This window comes from Rhipicephalus sanguineus, chromosome 2 (assembly GCF_013339695.2).
Source record: "Rhipicephalus sanguineus isolate Rsan-2018 chromosome 2, BIME_Rsan_1.4, whole genome shotgun sequence".
Classification (NCBI taxonomy): Eukaryota; Metazoa; Arthropoda; class Arachnida; order Ixodida; family Ixodidae; genus Rhipicephalus; species Rhipicephalus sanguineus.
Window position 1 is genome coordinate 77,025,515 of NC_051177.1, and position 17,694 is coordinate 77,043,208.

At 47.4% G+C, this 17,694-nt stretch overlaps 3 protein-coding genes across 3 annotated transcripts in view; all 3 read right to left on the minus strand.

The window, feature by feature from the left end:
• Window positions 1-17,694, minus strand: part of LOC119383207 (EEF1AKMT4-ECE2 readthrough transcript protein-like) — a 252,945-nt gene that overhangs the window by 165,011 nt on the left and 70,240 nt on the right. The gene's annotated exons all lie outside the window — the stretch shown is intronic.
• LOC119383208 (elongation of very long chain fatty acids protein AAEL008004) overlaps window positions 1-17,694 on the minus strand; it is a 131,322-nt gene that overhangs the window by 91,791 nt on the left and 21,837 nt on the right. The window lies entirely within an intron of this gene.
• LOC119383212 (elongation of very long chain fatty acids protein 4) lies at window positions 2,209-3,098 on the minus strand. The gene has a single exon (XM_049412452.1). The coding sequence runs from the start codon at window positions 3,016-3,018 to the stop codon at window positions 2,233-2,235; it is 786 nt and encodes a 261-aa protein (XP_049268409.1). The 5' UTR covers window positions 3,019-3,098; the 3' UTR covers window positions 2,209-2,232.

Sequence of the window (17,694 nt, forward strand, 5' to 3'; positions counted from 1 at the left end):
CAAACACGACAGTTTGACAAGGTGATCAGTCGACTGCAAGGATCGCCTTGTGATCATCTGGGCCTCCTCACTCGTCGTCTCTGCACTGTGTCCTCTGCTGAGTGGATTTTCAGGTGCACGAATAAAGCATTCACGCTACGAGGTGCGAGAGAGTAACCGAAACCACAATTTTCTGTATCTTCAACGTTTCTTTAATTCGTCATGGTGATATGTTTCATGATAAAAAAGAAAAAAAAACGTATTTCCATTCTTTCATACTTCAATGTACATTCAACAGCGAAACAGAAAGTCAGATACGCTTTATGTACAAATGATAGAGGAGCAAGGTTAATAGCGAAAATAAATAGGTATAGGAATAAAAACGTTCGATGAGAGCGAGAAGGCGTGGGAATTGACAAACTCGCTTCTGGATTGAAGTCGTCTGCTACAACCACAAGACATAACAGCATGCGTGGCGAGTCCTCAATACGCTCAAACTTTTGATCCGTGATGGAACGAGTATCTCATGCGAGTCCCGGTCAATGCTTCGAAACGGGCTTCGCTAGAGACTCCAGTGACGTATCTAAAGATACAAGTGGCGATTAAAAATACAAACATTCGTATGCAGAGCAGCTCAAAGTGAGCATTCAAGGTACGTCCGTACACGTTGAGGTCGACGACCTTGGGCAAAAAAATATCACATGGAGCGTGGGCGGCATATTCAGGGCACGGCTCAGAGCGTGAGCACGACGTGACCAGTACGAAAGCGGCTCTCTCATCATACTGCTCAATTCAGTCTCGGAGGAAAGACGGCTTGCTACATCCTTTGAAGCTTTCTTCGTCATAAGGCTCTAAAGTTGGAAGTGCTGGTTATCTTTAAGAAAGTGCGCGTGATCTATCCATGAGCTGCTCGATTCAAAAGCAAATTTCTTTCGTCGCTGTTTTACGGGATTCGTTTCATCGTTGAGCTAACTTTAGCTCAGCATGCCCAATTCACACGCTTCACTTAACTGACCATCACCGACCTGCAATTTATCGTCACTATTCCGTCGTTTTTGCCCTGAGGACTAGTATTTTAACTTAGACGGTGGACCAGGGCGGAAAGGTAATTGATTTCCATTGTGAAAACACCAGGAAATGTCGTTCCTTGATATGGCTCTCCGTGGTTTCCCCGAATAGGACGGATACGAGACGTCATTTAAATACCGCTGCTCGACCTCGCATTGTTTTCGAGAACGGAAGATAGACTTGCGAACAGAAGAGAATGGTCTGTGACCGCTCGACCTTTTCTCCTTACAGGCGCCGATACCGATCTCCCCACAGTAGACAGGGTCTCGCTCACGACCGCATTCAATGGATCCCCTGCACGTTCACCGTGTCTTAGAGACTGTGTCTTCCGGAGACGTCAGTGCTATTCTTTTTTTCTCTCTGGCAACCGTGAGTCAACTAACTGCTGCACGCGGCATAAGGACAGCTTGACCTTTACGCAAATGGCGCCTATGACGAGAGAACGTATTGGCACAAAGCGCCTGGAGGAAAGGAGGGAGCGTACGGAAAATGCGCGCGAGCACAATCCTGCCTGTCTGGGCCGACGAAGCGACGACAGTGGCAATGAAAGCTAACAACGGGAGGCCGTCTTCGAAGCGAGACCGAAATGGGAACGCGGATCGCGTAAACGAAAAAGAGAGAGAGAGCAAAAAATCGACAACCGAAAATAGGAAAGAAAAAAAAAACTCGTCGACGCTTCTTTCGCCTGGCACGTCGTATGTGCAATACGCGCGTCTCAGCCGCCGCCTCTTGCTTTCACCGCCTGCCACGCTTATCTTGCGGATTGTAGTCGTAGTATACATAAGAAGTCCGGGAGTATGTGCATACACGTTGCAACCTTCGATGCGACGACGAACGATCCCATCGATGTTGATGACGCCTGTACTGCGTACAGCTGTCAGAAGAGCTCGGATCTCTCGTCAACTTTCCGCATTCGCTGTCCTCCGTGGATAAGTGTTGTGCATAGCTGCGCGAGCGTCGCCAGCTGCGACACCAGTGAAAGTCAGGTATATTCGCGAACGCACTAGAAACCTTGATTTGTCCGATGAAACGCTCAAGACGGCCAAGAAAGTACGTCGAGCGGTTGTCGCCGCGATGCTCGCAGATTGCACGGTCCCTCGAACATCGCGGGAAAGACAGTCGACTGCATCGTCCGATTGGCAATGGTCCCTGCTGAGGTGATTCTAGTATATGGTGACTGGGGCACTAACAGTCCTTGACTAGCTTCTTGTAGCTATTTCGGTAGAACCGGAAGAACATGAGGAAAAAGAAAACGCACTCGCTGATGCACAGCCAGCTGAAGAAGACGGGGAAGCCACATCGCACGAACAGGGGCATGAGGGCATGCGCCACGAGACCGACGAACTGGATGAGCTGTATCTGGGTGATGTAACGCTTCCACCAAAGGTACTTCTGCACCGAGGGACCCAGGAGGGAGAGAAAGTAGTAGCCGTACATGATGACGTGCACACAGCTGTTGACGGCCGCCGTCATCATGTTGTTCCCGCCGCAGGCGTACTTGAGCACGAGCCACACGGTGCACACAACCATGGCATGATGCGCAACGTGCAAGACAGTCACGTGGCTCTGCTTCTTGGTGAGCACAAAGAAGACGGTGTCCAGCAGGTCAGCGATCTTGAGCATCATGTACCACCAGACGAGGTTTGTGAGGGCCACAGCATTGGGGTTGTCAGAGTAGTCCACCGGCTGGCAGGCCCAGCTGTAGCCGCCCCCTAAGTAAGTGTGCCGGAAGAACTGGACGGCGAAGTAGGCGCTAGCCAAGACGTTGGCCAGGTTGTACGCCATAATCAAGGGCTTGAGGCTGTAGGGCTTGCGGTCACGCATCCAGTGCGGGCCCACCGTGGTCACGAACGAGACGTACACAACCACGATGCTGACAACGGTGACGGGGCTGTCGACCATCGGCCATCCCTGGACCCGGGGGTCGGCGAGGGAGGACAGGTACCGGAATCCTTCTTCCAACAGGGCCATGGCTGCAGCACGTTGCGGGCAGTGGTGGTTTGGTCAAATCGATGCTGTATATATAGCGGCACGGATCGTCGTAGCACAGCGTTGCGCGTGCCCGCCTTGGTAGAGCGCTGAGCCGACAGTGACGATTTGCGAACGAGATCGACGCCATTTAGACGGTCGGTCGCGGCGGGCTCGCTGACGTCAGGCAAATTCAAGTCATAGCCCGTGCCCGCGTACGCGTCGTAGTGTCGCGCGTTCTCCCGAGCCAATGGCGCGAGGTGTCGGACGCCATGGAGCCCACTGATTGGTCGGTGACGTCAGTGACGTCATCATTATCGCCCGTGCAACATGGGGTGTTCCGAGGTGCATACTCGGCACCCCGAGCGTGCCCCCTTCACACCGTCGCCCGGCGCGGTCAGAACGGGCTGCGCGTGCGTGAGCCGCGTCGCGCGTCGCTGCGAGGATGTGCTTGACAGGAGGGGAGGTGGCGGGTGCAGCGCACGCGTTTCTTTCCACTATCGAACGTCGCGGCAGTAGCGCAGGGACGGTCCCGATTGGCGGGCGAGGCGACTGTGATGTCACAAAACCGGATTCACAAAACAGCGGGAGGAGGATGGGGAGGGTAGAAGAGCGGGTTCTTTTCGCGTCTGTCGCCGGCGCGTCAGACGGTGAACGAGTCAGCGTCGGGGAAACACGTTCACCATCGTGTAGCGGGAATCCGTGCGAGGAGGTCGGCGCAGTTGCGTCGGTCTGTGTTTGTTTACCCAGCTTCTCGCACATGCGGTGGCGCGCGTGCCCCGTCGGTGTCGTCGCGTGCGTGCCCTTCGGTCAGCACCGCGTAAAGACGGTTGCACAAGAGGAAAAGACCGCCACTTTCGCCGAAAGGGCCAAAATTACCCCCGCCCTCGACCACGAAGCACGAGAGGCGGCTGGCACACGACCGGTCCGCGCTGGCCGTCCCGCTGACACACGAGTGTTGCCGTTTGTTCTTTGTTTCCGGGTTAATTCTTGCGGGAATCGCCCTCATCTCGTTCTCCTTACTCCGGGATTCTCGCCTTGCTGGGAAACGGGTTAGCTTGGGCATCACAGCGCCTGTTACGCAGAAGCAGCGTTATCTGTTTTGTAGCGAGCGTAGCAGGGTGATGTCGGTTGCGGCCCGTAACTTGTTTACTTGTTTTGGGTAAACACTTTTTCCCACAATCACGATTTGAATCTTCTGACTAATGGGGAGCTTCCAGCTTGGATCCGGAAAGGAGATAAGAAAGTAAGAATCAAAGTCTCCGCGTAACACGTTTGCAAAATTATGCTTGACTAGCGCCAACATTGATCCGGGGACTACGGATCAATTTCGACTACCTGGGATTTCTTAACGTACATCTAAGTCTCAGTACATCGATTTCTTTTTCCCCATTTCATCCCCATCGAAATACGATCGCCGTGGCCGGGAACCGAACCAGCGGCCTCGAGCTCAGCAACGCGACAGCCTACGTATACTAAGCTACCATGACTGGTAAGATAGTACTTCTATGGTCAAAGATACCCAAGACGTGTGCTTCAGTCAAGCGGTTGATGTATTTTTATAACCACTTAGCCTCACTTAACATTGAGGATATCCCCGAAAACGTGCGGCGGGCGTGCCCGGTGAATGAAATGCCCATAATCCAGACCAATTTGTCGGTACATTTGGTAAACCACGCACGACGATATATCGACAGTGCAGCATCCGACGCAATTAGGACACAACAATTTAGGCCGCATTTTCGTCTCGCGTGTAAGACGTTGTTAATATTAATATTATAGTGCATGTATGGAGAAAGAGTTGGCTGGGGGCATCCCGTCTTGCGAATCTGTTTGACAGTCATATTATTCGTAGAGCTGTCTTGGCTCGATATAGACCATGATTCTCCTCATCTGCATTCGTTAAAAGCAGTAGCGTGTATACTTAATGTCGATTTTTTTACCTGACCTGGAAACTGTGGGAGTGGACTTACGTAATATTCGAAGATAAGTTATCGTAGCATAACAGACCTTTCGATACAGGGAACACTATTAAACGCGACTTAATGCTGTCCCGAAGGAGAGCAAATAAATACCGTTAAACTCCTCTGTTTATTTTTACCTCAGTAAAAGCGCCAACACGTGAGATATGGCGTGGCCTGGCATACATTTCTTACGGTAGAGATGTCACAGCAAGTACCTAAATATAAATGAATGCCAGAGACGTTTTTTTTTTCTGATACCGGGCTGGAAATCCGTCGAGAGGAATTGAAGTTCGGGCTATGGCTGGTACAGATCCTTCATGGTACTATCGGTGCCAAACCGAACATGAGAGAGAAAAGAACAGTGCCAATTTCTCTGCCCTTCGCTTCTCATTGCAAATCCTGTACGGAGCAAGTTGATGTTTGATTGGTTTTTACGAATAGAGAGAGAGAGAGAGAGAGACAAACCTTGCAGTGGGAAAGGGTTCGTATACCTTGGCAGTTCGTTGCATTATTTACCCCTTTTCCAACACAGGGTAGCCAGCCGGTCTGAGAGCTGGCTAACCTCCCTGTCCTTCCGCCTATTTCTTCCTTCCTTACTTTCTTATATTTTTTTTCTCTTTCCGGCACGGCAAACATAGGGTGAATGACCGCTCGTGGTTTTGCGTACATTCGTTTGAATAAGCACTGATCCACAGGGGGAACGTCCTCGCCACACGTATTGTACTACGTGACTCGGCAAATGAAAATTGAAAAAAAAAAGAACGGCATGGCGTTTTCGCAATTTTCGTGACCAACGAAACCGCTTACCTTGAAGCGCTTAACCTCGATTTATCGTCCGTGACCTGATAGCCCGATACGATCATTTTCACGTCTTCAATCTTATCTCGAACATCGAACATGTTCTTCGATGGGCTCGCTGACAGTGAGTATCGCTACGTGACACTCAAAGAAAATTCCGATGCAGATTTAGTTTAACGTATCCACAGGGCTGTCTGGATGAGGTAACGACGACGAGGACGTATTTCTTTTTCCTGGTCCGGCTTCCACCTTGGCAGGTGTTTACTACGCTTGTGGACACATATTATAAATAGTTGCAGACCTGTCTTGTATACTTCCGCGCAGTATTGTTGTAGTTAGAATGCTATCCAGGCTGTTACGCCTACATCCTAACCTTGTAGCACGGCTTCAAACTCGATACATTAATCTGGAATGCGAGCACGGTATTCTGAGTACTCAAAGCTAACTCAGCTTCATTGACCTTATCGCTAACTGAACAGGTCAAGCTAAAAAAAAAACTTGAGAATGTTGACCTAAGGTGAATCAATAAAAGTAATGTCAAGGTTAAGCTTTGCACTGAGAGCATTTAGGGCCTACATAACACAGGTCTTGTAGCAAACATCTAATACACATATGCAGACGAACTAATATGTCTTAAATGAAAGCCGTATCGCAATAAAAAATGAAAGCCATCGGCCTTAACCAGCTCTCAAACAAAGAATTGAAGAGAGTTAGCTTGACGTTTACTCTCCATCGGACTCATACCGGTGTGCTCACCACAAGGTCCTAATTGCTACTCAGCGGGAACGCTGTAATATGGACAATACACTATGCCAGCGGCGAAAGACAGAGCTGCCGTCTTCAGCAGAGCCGATTGAGCTAAGTGTGGCTGTGCGTCCACTTGGCTTTGTCGCGGTTGCAGCTGAAGCACACCACCATGTCTCTGGACAATTTTTGACACTCCAACACGCGAACCACTCTTGCGCTTTGATACAGCTATAGTGAAAACACGACGTGCGACAAGCGGCAACGATCGCCTCATGAATGAATCTTGAGATTCCGCGCAATTGCTGGTGCATTAACACACTAACATATACGTTACGCATTGACTGCGGCTTGACACATCATTTACGCGACACTTCCTATAGACAGGATAAAACACACCTCCAGTCCGCAGTTGTTTTGTGGCCACCCAGATGAGGATACGCACGGTGGTCTGCTCGGGTGACCAAAATATGATTCGGAATTAATTACGCTGCATAGACAGAAGACTTTTCGCCCTTACAAAAAGGAAAAGCTTCTTCCACGACCAAGAATGCGCCTTAAGAAAATAACGCTTATCATTAAAAAAATAAAGCTTTAAAAAAAAAGAAAGGATAAATTTATCTTATGGAAATACCAAACTTCAGCGTATCCTGAAAGCCATAAAGTTGAAACGAAACTCTTTACCTTCAAGCAATTTTTAAGTAATTACGTGCGTTCTGTGTTTCCTTACACATTTTCGAAAATTTACAATAGACTATGTGTTCTTATGTATATGTACTTGTCTACATTGTTCACCTTATACAGACTCATGTACAAAACTTTGTTTCGTGCACTGTGGGCTTATATTGCGTCATGCACGAGATGTACTGTGTCCCATTACGTCAACGCGACAGCCTTATAGAGCCCGCGTCGCAAAAAATGCGGTGTCGGCCAGGCGGCGTTGTCAGTGATCGAAAGGTCCCGATGGATGCAAAGAATAACCGAGCCGGAATCGAACCCAGGCATCCTGCGTGGCGGTCAAGTGTTCTACCACAGAAGAACGCCAGTACTTCAAACTGCTTGTGTAAAAGACCCTATGCAGGCTTCAAATCGGGCGATTAGTCGCGTCAACAGACATAACATTGCGTGGCAGAAGCGTACAACCACACCAGGTGCCACACAATGCGAATTGCGTAACTAGCGGATGGCATAAAGCTGCCCGCCTATTTCAAAGCTCTCAGCCATAATTAATTATCATCAATATCATTATCATAATCCACATCAACAAAATTTGCAGGTGTGAATGTGCGCGTATTCTTACAGGCCCGTAGAGGATGCTTCGCTACTTCGCAAAAAAAAAAAAATTGTGAATTGTGGCGTAGTGGATAGTTCGCAACTACACCAAAGCGACGCTACCTTTTCGGCAGTATAACAATACCATCGTAGTCTGTCTATACCGAAGATTTAAGCGTCCTTCAAGTTTCTGTTACCCTTTTCCTCTTTTGCTTTCGTGTTAATTTGTTTCGTTTGCTAATCGGCACGGAATAGCCGGTGCCGCCCTAAAGGTCTCAAGCTTTCCTATTCACCATTTCATAAAAAGAAAAAAAGAAAGAAAAGCGAACTGACACTCACACAACCTGAGATTATCAAGGTATGACGACCATCTTGTTTCCGGGTCTACAGTGTTACTACAAATTATACGCCGCACTACCTGGTGCGGGTTGAAGGTTGGTGACCGGTGAACCCGTCTCTTCGAATCCGAGCGTTGTGAGCCGATCATTCACAAAAAAAAAAAAAATCTTATCGTGTAGCCTTCACAGTTTTGCGACGATAAGCAATGTACTGTGCCGTAAGGTCGCAAGAATGACAGTGTGTGTCTACACTCGTTTAATTTCTACGTATTCATCTATCACGCTCGTATTGTAAGACAAAATCTGTAAGGAAGCTCCGCGTGTCTGCAAGTCAACGCACCGTACATAGGCGTGCGCAGGGTTCCCCATTAAGGGGGGCAAAGGTTCATCGCAGCGCCCCCCCACCCTACTAAGTCAATGTGTGGGGCAGATTTTGCGCCCTCCGCTCTCCTTTAGGTGACTAGAGGGGTCAATGTACGGGGCCGATTTTGCGCCCCACCCTCTTAGGTGATTAGGAGGGGCGGCCGCCCCCCTTGTGCGCACGCCTATGGCACCGTATATACACTCTAAGAAAAAAAAAGGATTATGTGTTACCCCTTTGGGTGAGTCCTCACTAGCCATGTATATGACTCTCATTAAAGATACACGCTAACACTCCTGTGGGTCACGCGACTCTCTGAAGAGAGCATAATGATATCCAAATAGAGTTGACGTGTTTCCTTAAAGAGATTCACATACGTGGCAAGCCAGAAGACTACAAAAGAAAGTCAAATTACTCTTTTTTTTTTAACACGAAAGTGTTTTATGCCAGGGCCCACCACGGCTCCACTGACGCATTTCCGTCACGGATATGACGTTGTAAAACATAAAGACTTAACGTATGGCAAAGAAAAACTTAAAGAAAAAGTTCTGTCCCCCAGAGTCGAACTTATGACCCCACGATCCCCGGCGCGCAGCGTGAAACGACTCCGCCACAGACTGCACGTCCCTCACCGTAACGGCGTGCTATATATACACCACTTGCCGGTGGCGGTACTCAGAGATCGGGGTACACCGCGTGTTTTCGTTATCGCTAGCGAGATGGCGCAAATGGCTCGGAGGGCGTAAAGGAGGGCGCGCTTTAAACGTCGTCGCCCCGCGCGTTGTGATGAGCGTGCACCTCTACAGGGCGTGGTCGCTCGCGCGCCCGCGCTTATCTTGTACGTCTTGCGCCCTTACCGCAAGTTTGCGTTGAAGTTACAGAAGAGCACGGAGGTCACTTCGCTCACTGCAGCGGCCGCTTTTGCGAAACGAGCGCGCTGCTCACAAACATATAAGTTACAACTGTGCCAGTTCGCGCTCATCCTGTGTATGTTCGTTCCGTGCGTCATTTCAGCTTGAGCAGCTGGTTGCAAGTTTCGAGCTGCTTGCCGTTCTTCGCGTGACATTACAACTTGTTGCTTTTGCATTCGTTCCTTCGCCCTCGGGGCGAAACAATGCACAACAAACGCTCAACTACGTCTGTGAAGACACGTTTTATTTTCGTGTTACACCGATTCCTATGACAGAGGGATCAGCCATGTTTTTTCTTAGAGTGTACCTCACCGGTATGCACGTAATTTTAGACATGCCGGACTACATTGCCTGGACCCCATTTACATTGTACGGTTTCCATAAAGGCTACACCGAAGGGGTCGCGACCATTTCGGTAGTGTGCCAAAACTACTGTGTCTAAACTACGAGTGCGGCAAGCTGGGCAGGTCGGTAGAGATGCATACTAAGAGGTTTAGCGAGCAAATATGGCGACGGAAGAATGAGATATAAACGGTACAAGCGATGTAGGGATGGTTGACACCGCAGCCTGCGATCACTGCTGTGACGAGAAAACAATGCGCCGTATTTTTCTGTGCGAGTGACCCGTAGTAAACGACGTACGGGGACAGCTCATTTCCTGCCGTTCTCAACGGGCTGTGCGACCGGGCTTTGTATAGAGAAAGCTTCACGACATGTATATGGGACTCTTCATTATAGTCTTCTCGAGTGCCTATTATGAGAATGTCATCTTTGTTTTACGCAACCAAACGAATCCAACAGATAATTAAGCAAAGGAAAGCATGGGGGACATCATTTGTTGTTTTTAACTGCGGTGTAGTAATTATGACGTAAACTGTAACTAATTAAAGTGGGCGAAAAAGCACCCTTTCCACCGGTAGAATCGCAACCCACAATCTTGGAATTAGCGTTTGATGCTCTACCACTTGAGCTACGATGAAAGACGCTTCCCCGTCCACTTTGTTGAGTATGGGTCTCACAGCACATCAGCTCAGAAAGCCACACGAGCCACCCTGCAGTACTTGAAGGCAACAAATTAAGCGACCGCCTGTGATACGCTGCGCTGTTTGTTGTGAAATGCGTCTCTCCTTCTCTCTCTCTCTCTCTTTTACACCCCTATACCCCTCCCCATGTGTAGGGCAGCAAACTGGACGTAGTTTAGTTAACCTCCCTGCCTTTCTCATATTCCTCCTCTCTCTTGTCTGTGCGCGTAACACCTGGGAGTGTTAGCCAGCACCACTCGTAGCCAGGGCTGCGAGTGCAGAACGCTCTTACTTTTTTTATTTCTTTTTTTTTTTTGCCAGTGCGTCACGTGGTGCGTGAACTGCGCACCAGGTGGCAGCTGCGCAATAAACCCAGTAAAGAAGAAGAACAATGCACGTGCTGCGGGGAAGATAAGGAAACGGCGGAGCACTTTCTGATTGAATGTGGAGATATCCGCCCAGGTGTACGTTTGGGCACGAGCCTACATGACGCCTTGGGTTTTAGAGACAATGGAAAGCTGAACACACCCGCGATTGAAATAAGTAAGAGACGGTTAGAGTATTGGTGGCAGAAAATTAGACAGAGAGGACAAAAATAAATATTGGGGAAAAAATAAGGACATTCTGCCGTAAAGGGCAGAGAACTGGGCGGAAAATTTTTTTTTTTTTTGGAGTAAGATAGTTTTAATTGAAGTAGAGACACTAGGCCAACACTAAGAAAAAGAAGAGTAAAGGGTTTTTTTTTTTTTTTTTTTTTGTCGAGCCTGGTGGCACACTTGTCACCGCCCCGTTATAAAGGGGACGCTCATAGCATCCATCCATCCATCCTCGCATGCTACCTAAAGGCAATAAAAATAAAAGAACGAATGCAGGGAATGTTTGTTCTGTGTTTCATTGCAATAGCAATCATCCGGGCACTATGGAGGGACATTTTTACCGTTGAATTTGTCACCAGTGCCTTCACGATGTTACGGGTGTCGGCGGCTGCATGAGCGGCTGTATACCGGTCTGACAAAAAGGGACCGCTAACGTCAATCTAAACCTATTTTATCCTGTCACTGGGAGCTCACAACCGCCGATGGCAACCACGTTCATTTCAGTCGCACTCGCCTGTACACTCTACAGCACTACACTGCAAACCGTTTCACACCCTCATAGGTGTATTTGCGATAAAACACCTATCGTACACCCTTTTTTTCTGTCAATATTATCCGAAAGGGTGTAATGTCTTCTTTGCACACCCTTCGCACACCCTCTTTTCATTTTTGGGTGTGCAATGGGTGTATGTTCTGTTAAACACCCATGGGTGTTCTTTGGATTTTACACCTATGGGTCAATTCACGCAGTGAATTGACCCATAGGTGTAAACAGGTATCGTTGTACTGCTGAATGCAATTAACTGAGACATTGAACACCACGGGCAACGCCTCCTGAAACCACGGGTCACCACCCTGTTCGACAGAGCGTCTTGGCACAGGATACTGTTTCGCGAGGCACCTGAGTGTGAAGCTACCTGCTCGTGAATCAGTAATGGTTCACCTTGGTCTGCTAAGCTTGCCACTCAATTTTCATTCTTTTAGTTGTGCATCACAAGTCTGCTGTAAATGCAAAGACGCATGCATTTTGCCTACTTTATTAGGCAAGTGGTAGTGAAAATAAAATATAATATTGTCGTGCCTGAGGTTCTGAATGCAGTGAGTCAACTGATGTTACTATTTTGAGCTCACATATATTTAAGCCTTTACATCCAGATTTATTTTTGAGAAATCATTTCCAAAATAATTTCATTTATTGCTTGATTGGATTGACACGTTGAATGAATGCCCGAAATACATTCGGAATAATATATGTATTTGTTTAGCATTCATAAGCATTTGTTCAGTTTAGAGACAGTTGGCTTCACTGCTCTGTGATCATCGCAAACACCTCTCCTAACGCTTAATCTATAGCATACATATACAGTGAAATCTCGTTGACACGATTCTGCATAATACGCTTTTTAGCCTAATACGTTTTCGTTTTTATTTCCTGCCAACATCCCTTGAAAATAATGCATTTTCATGAGTTTAATACCATCACATTTTTGCCAAAACTGGATAATACGACCGCGAAAGTGGATCTTGACCGATATATCGAGAAATCCTGCGTTTATTCTTCGCTATGACAGCTCTCACCGCGTTCCAACAAGCCACGATCTGCGCGTAGCAGAGCCGCTGAGACCACAGCAGCACCAGTTTAGCGGCGAAAAGATCGCTGCTAGGCGATCTTCTCTTTGAGATTATATATATACATATATATTGCCGCTTTGTGAGGGCCTCCCCTCCAGTGAAGGGAGACTTTAAGCCTTGCTTGTAGTCAAGCAGCCCTTACTGTGTAGTCGCAATGCTTACTGCGATTCGAATACACTGTGTAAAGCATAACAAAACATAACACTGCCGCAGAAAGAAAGCTGCGCCCACGCGACCCAACAACTGTTCTAGTAACGTTGACAACGGCCGGGGCGCCACCTCCTCTGCCGGCGCAGCCGCCGCGCGCGCGCAGCGCGCGGAACAGCTCTATCACCACGTGACTTAAGCAACGCGCTCAGACACGCCGCCGGACCAGCCGGACTCCATCGTTTTCTGCGTGTGTTGTGCATTGCCTCCCGATCGGTCGAGTTTTGCAATCGGTGTGTTTCGGTTGTTTGAAGTGTGCGTGCGCTGTGTGCTCGTCCTTTACCTTCTGCCAGTGCTGCTTATTACGAAGATGCACTATACTCAAAGGGAGACCTGCAGCTTCATATCGTGGAGCACTCGAACTGAAACGGTATGTACCACTATCACGTTGCTACGGCCAGCGCTTTGTTAACTCCGAGAGCGCGATCTAATGCCGTTAACTAAGCTTTTCTTAACTGGTTGACGATCGGTGAGCATTTGTTAACGTAGCGAGCATATGTGAGTGTATTGTTTCATCGGGATGAAGGCAAAGTTGTGTGACATTAGGCGCGGGCAAGCTTTGCTTTGTTTGGTGTTGAAAGCAGTGTGCGCATGCGCGGCTGTGATTCGGAGGGGGATTTGAACGCAGTTGTGGCGGTGCCCTCCTGTCGGCGGTGGTGTTGGAAGGGGGCCCCGCTCTCGATGAACCACTATTTTGATTTAAGAATAGTTGGGTTGTGACGGCACCTGTTACCTCTAAGCGTCAAGCGTGTCTAAGGCGCGTATGCTTTGGCCTGTTGGTAATTCAAGTGCATTTTTTTCGCACAAGTAAAAAAAAACAGGACAGAAAACAACGACGTGGTGTCCGCGTCGTTCTTTTCCGTCCGTGTTCGTTTTGTGCGCTAAAACTACCGTGATGCTCGGGTTGATGCGTGTGGGTCATTTTAACGCAGCACGTTGCTTCGTTTTAGGTACGCCGTCCGAAGCTCGCCTAAGTGCTAATACATTCCGTTTTCGTTAAATTCGTACCGACGTTTTAATTAATCCGTAACATAGGTTTCCTGATAATGCCGGCACCCGTGCACGGGGAGCCGTTCGTTAAACTTGACTTGTGTTCGAATGAATTTTTCATGTCTGTGTGTGGCCGAATCGCCTTAACTACCTGAACTGTGCAAGCGCTAGTTCGAGCATCAGTGTGCACTTAGACGTGCGCGGGGTTTCCCATCAGGGGGGAGGGAAGTAGGAAGGTTAATCGCTGCCCCTCTCCCCCCGCCTTACTAAAAAGTCAAAGTATAGGGGCAGACTTTGCGCACCCCCCCTCTCTGTCTGAATTGACTAGGGGTGCACCCCCCCCCCCCCTTCGTGCGTACGCCTGAGTGCCCGCGTTCGAGCACAATTTATTTTATTCTATTTGGTTCCATTATGTCTAGCTTTCATTATTTTGTTGTGGTTATTAAGAGTTATATGCGCCTCGCCTCGCTTTGGCGTTGTAACTTCGCTAAATACTTTTACGTGTACAAACATTAAAAAACGCCGTTTGTACGACCACCTCCAATGATGTTATTTGGTAAAAGGCAAGCCTAATGATTTATAAGACATTTGATTATAAGATTTATAAGACATTCAAGGCTGCAACTTGCAGCCTTGAAGAGAAGTCCTTGTCCAGTTTTGTTTTATATGCTTTTTATCGCTGTGCAGGAATCCTTCATGCCACTAAAGAATGCTCCTTTTTTTTTAAAATGCGGATGATATTTGTCAAATAGTACTTTCTCTTTCCCAAACAAGCTAATTGCACGTAGAAAAGCTGTTAATTCTCTCCAGTTCCATATGGGCCATGTTATGAGCTTCATTTTTGGATGGTACTATCGTGAACAATATGAGGTCGAACACGCGAGCGCGTGGCGAACAGCCTTGAACCTTACGTCGGCTGATTCGCAGCGGCGGCTGTCGGAAACAAAGCGGAAAGGGCGCCGCGCTTCCACTATCTGTTGACCCTCGCGCTTCGATATTGTTGATGCGAAACAGCATCTTAGAGAGTGTCAGTGGCCGCTAGCGGTGATATGAATTCCCATCAACGCGAACAGCCACATCAGGACTAGGTAGCTGCTGAGATATCGGCTCTCACGTAGCCTGCCACGATGCGCAGGCCATGCTTGCGCATCGGTATCTCGGTGGTGTCGGCTGAGGATTTTGCTGCGCCTCATTTATTTATTTTGTTATCATTGCTAGCGGTCATTGGCACGCAATCAGCCGATCGACACCTCGCAGCAACGCTAGCGAGGCGGGAGTGCCAACAGTCAGCGGAACAGCGCCCCCCCTCTCCCCTCCAGTTTCGGCAACGCCATCCACGTATCACCCTATCTCAGTTTTAAGGCTATTTTACACGTGCTCTCATGTTCGAGCTCATATTACTCACGATAGTACACGGTACAGAAACTGTTATTTACTGAAACAAATAATTGAAGTCTGCGTAACGCATTCCAGACAATGATCTTTTTATTTTTTATCATGCAGAGAGCGAGCGTTCCAATAACACCTTGCATTGTGTACGATGGCCCCGATCTTCCCTATGCAAGCAAGCTTTTCCTCCATGTGGACAAAGAACTGCTCTTCAGTGGGTCCAATGCCGAAGAATGAGTAGCTGCACTCATGGCAGCACATTGGCTGTTAAATATCGACTGCCATCACAAGGCGTTCAACGTTCTCGTCGCTGTTGAATGGCTCCTTCTTGGCCAGTGGTAATGACTCCGAGGACACAAGTAGTAAAGCTCCTGAACATTTTCAAGAAAGCCTAGAAATAGGCCTTAGCTTCTGCTTAAAGTAGTCGCCACCTGTGATTAACTCGAGCTTAAGCCATAAAGTTATATTTTCATATGGTAACGAGTAGTTATTTGTTTTACATTATACAGAAACGAATATTATGGCGGTACTAGTATTTCATTTCAATTTCTTGCTCATTTTCTTGTGACATTTTGATACAAGCCATATTGTCTCTGCCGATTTCAACATGTTCTCACAGGTCATTCCACTTTGTGGTTATTGGCTTAGTTTTATATTCAAAAGAATTGTGACTTTTTGCAGTAGTTTTAATAATTGGGATCTTTTGCTATTGAAACTTTTGCTTAACAAAACTGCCAGTACTTGTCAGTGAATCATTGCATCGAATATTGTTTTAAAATTTATTTTTGAGCTAAATGACAAGCTTTAAGTTTTCTCAATATTTTTAAAGGAAATAATACTCGTTTTATTCAATTACCAATGATTCTGTTGTCTTTGCTTGGAAAGGGATAATCTTTAAATTTCTCTGAACATGCCCGTGTAAAATTTGATTGAACTGTTGTTATGTAGGTATGCTTCTGCAGGGCTGTCGTGGTCATAACTTCTCTAATCCATGCATTTCCTGCATATTACCGCATTCAGCATGCGCTGCAACGTGCGCGTCATGGCCCAATTGCTCACTTTTTTTGTGTTGGAGCCACAATCCATTGCTTTTGAGAAAGTGGGAAATATTTCATAATTCCAGCAATGTGCACAGTTTTCTACTTCACTCATGTACTTTCCCAGAAAAGAGATAATATGGAGGCCTGCTGTGGAAAACGACATTCTGAGTCCTTAAAATGTTGCGTGAGTTGTCACGGAGCATTGATACCCTGCTCGTGTATTAGCTACAGCTGTGTGATGACAGTGTTTACCCTACTAAGAAAGTCTACAACAGGCACAATGGTGTGGGCACTGCTGGAATTTTGAAACTTTTATCAATCCATTTTCTCATCAAGGAATTGCACATTTCTGAACTATCTCTTTAACAGGAGAACGACCAGACCGTACCTTGTGTGTTCCAGTTGATTTCAAACAGATACACTGATGTTATGCAGCCCATTTAAGACGATGGCACGTTATTTTATCAACTGCATAAGTGCAGGTATAAGAAGTGGCACCAATATTTCCTTTCTTGGGAAGGGCAACTACAGCGGGAAAATTCATTCTGGGGTGCGCCCGAAGGGACCAGGTGTCTGTAGTGCCCCCAGGGGGCTGACAGGGAAGAAGGTTCCTTTGTGCTTCTCCCTGTAACTGCTACCTTTTCGAGGGCGGTTTCATCTATTGCACCCCACTCGCACGGGTGTAGCTTGTTCTAAGACCCATACTGCACTATACGCCTGTGTTACAATGAAGTGTGTTAAATTGAATTCCTCATTATGAAGTGGAAATAACGCCCTTGCTTCATATTTTGACACAAACGCCTTGGTCATTTGTGCTCCATGTCATTTGTGCTCCTTGTTTGGCGGCATACGCGATGCCGCTCCGCACACTCGAGAAAGGTCATTGAATACCGTAGAATTTGTCTCGGATTGTACGAGCTTTGTGTTTATAAAAACTTGACTTTATTTTGTACTATTGGATAACTGTGTGAACATCTTGCAATGTGTGTCAACACATTTTAGGTAATGACTTTGTATTCAGTCACGATTGCACTGTATATGTAAGGGCCATATATGCGTGCTTCATATGCACCATAAAATCAGTGCTGCTGCCAGCATTTTCCTTCTGTGGCAGGAGCCACTATAATAGGTCATGCGCCCTTGAAAGGACTGGCTAAAGGGTAAGCTTTCTAGCGTTTCAAGGGGAGCCAACTGGGAGGGGGGAACCACTCGAATTATGGAAATTTCTGCCTGGGTGTTTGGGTGTAATTGTGCATAAACACCCTACACCCTTTTTTTCATTTGGGTGTAATATGCTTTTACACCCAACCACACCCATTGGGTGAAAGTTTGAAATTACACCCATTGTATAGGTGTAATCCTGCTGGTACACCTATTTTTGGGGTGTAGGGGTGTGAGTTATAGTTACACCAAGT

What these genes read in the sequence shown, in the direction of transcription:
- LOC119383212 (XM_049412452.1), bottom strand. Translation starts at nt 3,018, where the DNA reads ATGGCCCTGTTGGAAGAAGGATTCCGGTACCTGTCCTCCCTCGCCGAC.